The sequence below is a fragment of the Oncorhynchus mykiss genome, chromosome 21, assembly GCF_057628025.1.
Source record: "Oncorhynchus mykiss isolate SJ-2025 chromosome 21, ASM5762802v1, whole genome shotgun sequence".
Taxonomy (NCBI): Eukaryota; Metazoa; Chordata; class Actinopteri; order Salmoniformes; family Salmonidae; genus Oncorhynchus; species Oncorhynchus mykiss.
The window spans coordinates 5,957,501-5,967,500 of NC_143042.1; the positions used below are offsets into that span (position 1 = coordinate 5,957,501).

Consider the following 10,000-nt stretch of genomic DNA (forward strand, 5'->3'; position numbering starts at 1 on the left):
ACTGAAGGAGAAGAGATGAATAGAGTCTGTGGTGAGACACTGAAGGAGAGAAGAGATGAGATGAATAGAGTCTATGTTGAGAGGAGAAGAGATGAATAGAGTCTATGGTTAGACACTAAAGGAGAGAAGAAGAGATGAATAGAGTCTATGGTGAGACACTGAAGGAGAGGAGAAGAGATGAATAGAGTCTATGGTGAGACACTGAAGGAGAGGAGAAGAGATGAATAGAGTCTATGGTGAGACACTGAAGGAGAGGAGAGATTAATAGAGTATATGGTGAGACACTGAAGGAGAGGAGATGAATAGAGTCTGTGGTGAGACACTGAAGGAGAGAAGAGATGAATAGAGTCTGTGGTGAGACACTGAAGGAGAGGAGAAAAGATGAATAGAGTCTATGGTGAGACACTGAAGGAGAAGAGATGAATAGAGTCTGTGGTGAGACACTGAAGGAGAGAAGAGATGAGATGAATAGAGTCTATGTTGAGAGGAGAAGAGATGAATAGAGTATATGGTGAGACACTAAAGGAGAGGAGAAGAGATGAATAGAGTCTATGTTGAGAGGAGAAGGAGAGAAGAGATGAATAGAGTCTATGTTGAGAGGAGAAGGAGAGGAGAATAGATGACACAAACAAGGTCTCACTTTGTGACTTTGCCTTTGACCTCCAGTGGTGGAGCAACACAGACACACCAAGGCTGTGTTCTCTGTCTGCTAATGCACTGTCCACCCCTGAGACATCAACACACACACACACACACACACACACACACACACACACACACACACACACACACACACACACACACACACACACACACACACACACACACACACACAGACACACACACACACACACACACACACACACACACACACACACACGCACACTTTACAAGCCCCTCCTTTCTTTCCCTCTGTCACTAGCTCTCTCTGCGTCACTCTTTCCTCACTTACTAGCTGTGTTCTCTGATTTTGGCAATTCAATTTCAATTCAAGGGCTTTATTGGCATGGGAAACATATGTTAACATTACCAAATCAAGTGAAATAGATCATAAACAATACAAATGTACAGTGAACAAGTTCAAAAAGAATAAAGACATTTCAAATGTCCTTTCAAATCAAATCAAAATGTATTTGTCACATACACATGGTTAGCAGATGTTAATGCGAATGTATCAAAATGCTTGTGCTTCTAGTTCCGACTGTGCAGTAATATCTAACAAGAAATCAGACAATTTCACAACAACTACCTTATGCACACAAGTGTAAAGTAATGAATAAGAATATGTACATATAAATATATGGATGAGTGATGGCCGAACGACATAGGCAAGATGCCATAGATGGTATAGAGTACAGTATATACATATGAGATGAGTAATGTAGGGTATGTAAACAATGTATAAAGTAGCATTGTTTAAAGTGGCTAGTGATACATTTATTACATCCAATTTTTAATTATTAGAGTGGCTAGAGTTGAGTCAGTATAATGGCAGCAGCCACTCAATGTTAGTGATGGCTGTTTAACAGTCTGATGGCCTTGAGATAGAAGCTGTTTTTCAGTCTCTCGGTCCCAGCTTTGATGCACCTGTACTGACCTCGCCTTCTGGATGATAGCGGGGTGAACAGGCAGTGGCTCGGTGGTTGTTGTCCTTGATGATCTTTATGGCCTTCCTGTGACATCGGGTGGTGTAGGTGTCCTGGAGGGCAGGTAGTTTGCCCCCGGTGATGCGTTGTGCAGACCTCACTACCCTCTGGAGAGCCTTTGGGTTGTGGGGGGAGCCGTTGCAGTACCAGACGGTGATACAGCCCGACAGGATGCTCTCGATTGTGCATCTGTAGAAGTTTGTGAGTGTTTTTTATCAGCCTCCTGAGGTTGAAGAGGCGCTAATGCGATGGTTTTCTTTTTGGAGTCCGTGATTGACTGTAGACCCTGTAGACCCTGTAGACCCTGTAGACCCTGCCACATACCTCTTGTGTCTGAGCCGTTGAATTGCGACTCTACTTAGTCTCTATGCTCACACTTAGCTTGTTTGATTGCCTTGCGGAGGGAATAGCTACACTGTTTGAATTCGGTCATGTTTCCGGTCGCTTTGCCCTGATAACAGCCGTGGTTCGCACTATCAGTTTTACGTGAATGCTGCCATCAATCCACGGTTTCTGGTTGGGGAAGGTTTTAATAGTCACTGTGGGTACAACATCACCGATGCACTTGCTAATAAACTCACTCACCGAATCAACGTATACATCAATGTTGTTGTCCGACGATATGTGGAACACATCCCAGTCCATGAGATTGAAGCTATCTTGAAGCGTGGAATCCGATTGGTCGGACCAGCGTTGAACAGACCTGAGCACGGGCGTTTCCTGTTTTAGTTTCTGTCTATAGGCTGGGAGCAACAAAATGGAGTCGTGGTCAGATTTTCCTAAAGGAGGGCAGGGGAGGGCTTTGTATGCAACGGGAAAGTTAGAATAACAATGATCCAGGGTTTTGCCAGCCTGGGTCACGCATTCGATATGCTGATAAAATTTTAGGGAGCCTTGTTTCAAATCAAATCAAATCAAATCAATCAAATCAAATTTTATTTGTCACATACACATGGTTAGCAGATGTTAATGCGAGTGTAGCGAAATGCTTGTGCTTCTAGTTCCGACAATGCAGTAATAACCAACAAGTAATCTAACTAACAATTCCAAAACTACTGTCTTGTACACAGTGTAAGGGGATAAAGAATATGTACATAAGGATATATGAATGAGTGATGGTACAGAGCAGCATAGGCAAGATACAGTAGATGGTATCGAGTACAGTATGTACAAATGAGATGAGTATGTAAACAAAGTGGCATAGTTTAAAGTGGCTAGTGATACATGTATTACATAAGGATACAGTCGATGATATAGAGTACAGTATATACGTATGCATATGAGATGAATAATGTAGGGTAAGTAACATTATATAAGGTAGCATTGTTTAAAGTGGCTAGTGATATATTTACATCATTTCCCAATCAATTCCCATTATTAAAGTGGCTGGAGTTGAGTCAGTGTCAGTGTGTTGGCAGCAGCCACTCAATGTTAGTGGTGGCTGTTTAACAGTCTGATGGCCTTGAGATAGAAGCTGTTTTTCAGTCTCTCGGTCCCAGCTTTGATGCACCTGTACTGACCTCGCCTTCTGGATGATAGCGGGGTGAACAGGCAGTGGCTCGGGTGGTTGATGTCCTTGATGATCTTTATGGCCTTCCTGTGACATCGGGTGGTGTAGGTGTCCTGGAGGGCAGGTAGTTTGACCCCGGTGATGCGTTGTGCAGACCTCACCACCCTCTGGAGAGCCTTACGGTTGAGGGCGGAGCAGTTGCCGTACCAGGCGGTGATACAGCCCGCCAGGATGCTCTCGATTGTGCATCTGTAGAAGTTTGTGAGTGCTTTTGGTGACAAGCCAAATTTCTTCAGCCTCCTGAGGTTGAAGAGGCGCTGCTGCGCCTTCTTCACAATGCTGTCTGTGTGAGTGGACAGTCTGAATGCTCTTGGTAAATAATGCGGTCGGCATTTGACTGTAAGGAATTCTAGGTCAGGTGAACAAAATTACTTGTTATGATCACACCACGTCTCGTTAATCATAAGGCATACACCCCCGCCCTTCTTCTTACCAGAGAGATGTTTGTTTCTGTCGGCCCAATGCATGAAGAAACCAGGTGGCTGTACCGACTCTGATAACGTATCCCAAGTGAGCCATGTTTCCGTGAAACAAAGAATGTTACAATCTCTGATGTCTCTCTGGAAGGCAACCCTTGCTCGGATTTCGTCTACCTTGTTGTCAAGAGACTGGACACTGGCGAGTTGTATACTCGAGAGCGGTGCCCGATGTGCCCGTCTACGGAGCCTGACCAGAAGACCGCTCCGTCGGCCCCTTCTGCGGTGCCGTTGTTTTGGGTCGCTGGCTGCGATCCGATCCATTGTCCTGGGTGGTGGACCAGACAGTGGATCCGCTTCGGGAAAGTCGTATTCCTGGTCATAATGCTGGTGAGTTGAGAGGATGTTGGTGAGTTGTGAGGAACTATTGGATATAAGAACAACTTCTTATATCCAGTAGTTCTTCCCGGCTCTATGTAATAAGACTTCAGACTTCCTGGGGTAACAGTGTAAGAAATGATACATAAAAATAAAAAATACTGCATAGTTTCCTAGGAACCCGAAGTGAGGCGTCTCTGTCGGCGCCAGAAGTACTGTATATTATGTATATTATGTCTTAATAAAGTTTTGTAAGGATGTGAAAATAGTTAAAGTACAAAAGGAAACATGTATTAACATAAATCTGGGTTGTATTTACAATTGTGTTTGTTCTTCACTGGTTGCCTTTTTCTTGTGACAACAGGTCAGAAATCTTGCTGCTGTGATGGCACACTGTGGTATTTCACCCAATAGATATGGGAGTTTATCAAAATTGGATTTGTTTTTGATTTCTTTCTGGGTGTGTGTAATCTGAGGGAAATAAGTGTCTCTAATATGGGCATACATTTGCCAGGAGGTTAGGAAGATCAGCTCAGTTTCCACCTCATTTTGTGGGCAGTCAGCACATAGCCTGTCTTTTCTTGAGAGCCAATTCTGCCATTGGCTGCCTTTCTCAATAGCAAGGCTATGCTTACTGAATCTGTACATAGTCAAAGTTTGGGTCAGGTGTTCTGCCACTGTGTACTCTCTGTTTATGGTCAAATAGCATTTGAGTTTTTTTGTAAATTCTTTCCAATGTGTCAAGTAATTATCTTTTTGTTTTCTCATGATTTGGTTGGGTCTAATTGTGTTGCTGTCCTGGGACTCTGTGGGGTCTGTTTGTATTTGTGGACAGAGACCCAGGACCAACACTTGTTTTTTGTGTACATGGATTGTATAATGATGTATGTTTTTCCCGCAACACCACTTTCCATCAGTTTGATGGGGTATTGTGTGTAGGCCAGCGACCTAACAAATCTCAATGTAATCCATTTTAAATTCAGGCTCTAACACAACAACATGTGGAAAAAGTCAAGGGGAGTGAGTACTTTCTGAAGGAACTGTGTATATATACTGAACAAAAATTTAACGCAATATGCAACAATTTCAAAGATTTTACTGAGTTACATATGAGGAAATCAATCAATTGAAATAAATTCATTAGGCACTAATATACGGATTTCACATGACTGGGAATTCAGATATACATCTGTTGGTCACAGATACCTTGAAAAAATTGGCCTCACAATGGGCCTCAGGATCCCAAACCATACCTGCCTATACCATAACCCCACCGCCACCATGGGGCACTCTGTTCACAACATCAGCAAACTACTTGCCGACAGGTCTGCTGGTTTGAGTTCGGTTGGATGTACTGACAGATTCTCTAAAACGATGTTGGAGGCGGCTTAAAGTAGAGAAATTAACATAAAATAATCTGGGAACAGTTCTGGTGGACATTCCTGCAGTCAGCATGCCAATTGCACGCTGTGGCAAACTGCACATTTTAGAGTGGCCTTTTATTGTCCCCCGCACAAGGTGCACCTGTGTGATGATCATGCTGTTAATCAGTTTCTTGATATGCCACACCTGTCAGGGGTGGATGGATTATCTTGGCAGAGGAGAAATGCTCACTAGCAGGAATGTAAACAAATGTGCTTTTTGTGCGTATGGGAACAACACTTTACATGTTGCGTTTATATTTTTGTTCAGTGTTGTTCTCTGTCTCTCTTCCAGTTTGTCGCTCCCATCCCTGTGCTTTATGGTGTAATGCTTTAGTTCCACTGTGTTTTCTCTGTCACAGTAGCTGCAGCTTCTCTGCCCTTCCATGGTCCTCTGTGTGCCAGCAGGGCCGTGTAGGGCTGGAGGTGCTAAGCACACCTGCCTGAGATGTGCTCCACCGATACACAGAGGAGGGGTGGGGAGTGGAGAGACACACACACACACACACAGACACACACAGACACACACACACACACACACACACACACACACACACACACACACACACACACACACACACACACACACACACACACACACACACACACACACACACACACACACACACACACCACCCCAGGGCGATCAGCAAGAGCACAAGAATCCAATTTTCAATTTAAAGTGGAGTGAGAAATATACCTGGCCCCTAGGGCCTCTAGCCAGCACTATCTCTGACTCCAATACAGTGGAGGGGGGGGGGGGGATGGAGTGGGGGTATGGGGGATTGGCAGCGACAATGTGTGTGAGAGAGGGCGAGATACAGAGTGAAAGACAGAGATAGAAAGAGAGAGAATGAGTGAGTGCATAAGAGAAAGAGAGAGATGAATAGAGTGAGTGAATGAGTGAAAAAGAGCAAGTGAGTTAGAGAGAAAGAGAGAGAGAGAGAGAGAGAGAGAGAGAGAGAGAGAGAGAGAGAGAGAGAGAGAGAGAGAGAGAGAGAGAGAGAGAGAGAGACTATGTGTGGGCTATCACGATACCCACATCCGCCCTAAGTTCTTCTGAGTTTTCTTCCTCCCTCTCCCTCTCTCTTCCTCCCTGTCCTGTATCCCTGTCCTGTCTCCCTGTCCTGTCTCCCTGTCCTGTCTTCCTGTCCTGTCTCCCTGTCCTGTCTCCCTGTCCTGTCTTCCTGTCCTGTCTCCCTGTCCTGTCTCCCTGTCCTGTCTCCCTGTCCTGTCTCCCTGTCCTGTCTTCCTGTCCTGTCTCCCTGTCCTGTCTCCCTGTCCTGTCTTCCTGTCCTGTCTTCCTGTCCTTGTCCTGTCTCCCTGTCCTGTCTCCCTGTCCTGTCTCCCTGTTCTGTCTCCCTGTCATGTCTCCCTGTCCTGTCTCCCTGTCCTGTCTCCCTGTCCTGTCTCCCTGTCATGTCTCCCTGTCCTGTCTCCCTGTCCCGTTTCCCTGTCCTGTCTCCCTGTTCTGTCTCCCTGCCATGTCTCCCTGTCCTGTCTCCCTGTCCTGTCTCCCTGTCCTGTCTCCCTGTCCTGTTTCCCTGTCCTGTCTCCCTGTCCTGCCTCCCTGTGTCCATCAGTGCCCTGGCAGTAATCATGGTCTTTGTACTCCCAGAGGAGTCTGGTTTCTGGAAGGTAAACGAGGCCAGGGGTTTTGGTTGGTAATGGATCTGAGGGGGCCTGGCAGCATGCCTATCCCCAGGAACCCTATCTGAGTCTGGGAGTGGCGGTAAGGCCCCTAAGTGCATTGGCCCAGGCGTCTCATCCCTACTCAACCCACCCAGCCAAACACAGACCACCTGTCTGTCCATGAGTCACATTTGATCAATACCACTCGACAGCAGTATTGTAGAAAACATTTCAGAAAACTTCAAACTGATGTAAATTGCTTTGTATTGCACTTACATGTTGTGCAGGACACACCAGCCACAGTGAGGGTCTCCTGAGCCCAGACACTCGCTGCAGGTGGAGTACTGGCCACAGGCTTCCACTGGTACCCTCGTCATCTACACAGAGAGAGAGATACACACAGAGTTATAGCCTGGTTACAGACAGAGAAACAAGGTAGGAGTGAAGGAGAGGAAGTGAGAAAGAGAGGAGGAGAGAAGGAGGGGAGTATGAGTGAAGGTATGGGTGTTGGGTTATTTCATGATTATCAGATATCAATATCAGCTCACACACAGACACCCTTCACTCCTCTTCAGTCAATACATATAGGACTCATCTCTGGTTCATAGTTAATCACTATGATTTATAATCATGCCAATGCTGACTGGCATTGACTGGCACTGACTGGCATTGGTATTGAGTGCCAGTGCTCTGGGGCACGGCTGAAACAGACGGGAGAGTTCCACTCTGTGCAGAGGGCAGTGCCTCCTTGTCTCCATGGTAACAACATCGAGCGCTCCCAGTGTCAACTGCATTTGATTAATGAGCCGTCATTGGAGGATGACCGCTGTCACTCAAATTGGTTGTGGGTGACAGCAGGGAGGGGGGAAGGGGCAGAGAGAGGAGATCATCACAGGGACATCATGTCCCATCACTATGGGTTTATAGAGAAGGCACTGCTGTTCATGATATTGGTGTGTGTTTGTCCGTGTTTGTGCGTACGCACAGGCATGTATATCTTTGTGCGTTTGTGTGTATTGGTGTGCGTACAGGTGTGTGTGTGTGTGTTCGTGTGTGTGTGTGTGTGTGTGTGTGTGTGTGTGTGTGTGTGTGTGTGTGTGTGTGTGTGTGTGTGTGTGTGTGTGTGTATGTGTGTGTGTGTGTGTGTGTGTGTGTATGTGTGTGTGTGTGTGTGTGTGTGTGTGTGTGTGTGTGTGTGTGTGTGTGTGTGTGTGCATAAACTATACTAACCCCCCTTCCCACTCCAAAAAAGGAAATTACTCTTTCCTGTGCGGTGGAGCATCTCAATATCTAGAAAAGTTCAGTCATGCTTTGGTGACACCTTCCACACATCATCATCAGACATTTACAGCTTTGCTGGAAGTTAAAATTTTTCTGTGGATGCATCCAACATTTCTGCCTAAAAAATCCACCAAAATACTCTTGCAGATGAGAAACTATGCAATTACCTGGGAAAGGTTTTTGAGGAAAAATGGAAGTAGCTCGCCCATACTAACACTCACAGGGCAACTGCAGTGACATTTAGTAAGTGTAAAGGTTGATGCTATTCATAACGTAGTAAAACGTATCAGAGAACATTATCTCTGATTTTACCCTCGGGGGAGATCAAAGTGGCTTAAAACGGGACGCTTTTTACATATTTTAAATGGATATGTTCTATTGTGGAGGAGAGGAGAGAGTGCAGGTTGTAAGAACAGTCATTTCCTCCAGACATTATAGATAGAACCCATCTCTCCTCTCCAGACAGACTAGGAGAACCCATCTCTCCTCTCCAGACAGACTAGGGAGAACCCATCTCTCCTCTCCAGACAGACTAGGGAGAACCCATCACTCCTCTCCAGACAGACTAGGGAGAACCCATCTCTCCTCTCCAGACAGACTAGGGAGAACCCATCACTCCTCTCCAGACAGACTAGGAGAACCCATCTCTCCTCTCCAGACAGACTAGGGAGAACCCATCTCTCCTCTCCAGACAGACTAGGGAGAACCCAACTCTCCTCTCCAGACAGACTAGGGAGAACCCATCTCTCCTCTCCAGACAGACTAGGGAGAACCCATCTCTCCTCTCCAGACAGACTAGGGAGAACCAAACTCTCCTCTCCAGACAGACTAGAGAGAACCCAACTCTCCTCTCCAGACAGACTAGGGAGAACCCATCTCTCCTCTCCAGACAGACTAGGAGAACCCATCTCTCCTCTCCAGACAGACTAGGGAGAACCAAACTCTCCTCTCCAGACAGACTAGAGAGAACCCAACTCTCCTCTCCAGACAGACTAGGGAGAACCCATCTCTCCTCTCCAGACAGACTAGGGAGAACCAAACTCTCCTCTCCAGACAGACTAGAGAGAACCCAACTCTCCTCTCCAGACAGACTAGGGAGAACCCAACTCTCCTCTCCAGACAGACTAGGGAGAACCCATCTCTCTTCTCCAGACAGACTAGGGAGAACCCATCTCTCCTCTCCAGACAGACTAGGGAGAACCCATCTCTCCTCTCCAGACAGACTAGGGAGAACCCAACTCTCCTCTCCAGACAGACTAGGGAGAACCCATCTCTCCTCTCCAGACAGACTAGGGAGAACCCATCTCTCCTCTCCAGACAGACTAGGGAGAACCCAACTCTCCTCTCCAGACAGACTAGGGAGAACCCATCTCTCCTCTCCAGACAGACTAGGGAGAACCCAATTGTCCTCTCCAGACAGACTAGGGAGAACCCATCTCTCCTCTCCAGACAGACTAGAGAGAACCCATCTCTCCTCTCCAGACAGACTTGGGAGAACCCATCTCTCCTCTCCAGACAGACTAGGGAGAACCCAACTCTCCTCTCCAGACAGACTAGGGAGAACCCATCTCTCCTCTCCAGACAGACCAGGGAGAACCCATATCTCCTCTCCAGACAGACTAGGGAGAACCCATCTCTCCTCTCCAGACAGACTAG

General features: G+C 46.5%; 1 protein-coding gene across 1 annotated transcript in view; it reads right to left on the reverse strand.

Moving 5' to 3' along the window:
- LOC110510810 (plexin-A4) overlaps positions 1 to 10,000 on the reverse strand; it is a 473,690-nt gene that overhangs the window by 166,550 nt on the left and 297,140 nt on the right. Inside the window, exon 5 of the mRNA XM_090213615.1 lies at positions 7,340 to 7,440. Coding sequence (XP_090069741.1) covers positions 7,340 to 7,440 — 101 coding nt within the window. The remainder of the gene's footprint in view (positions 1 to 7,339; positions 7,441 to 10,000) is intronic.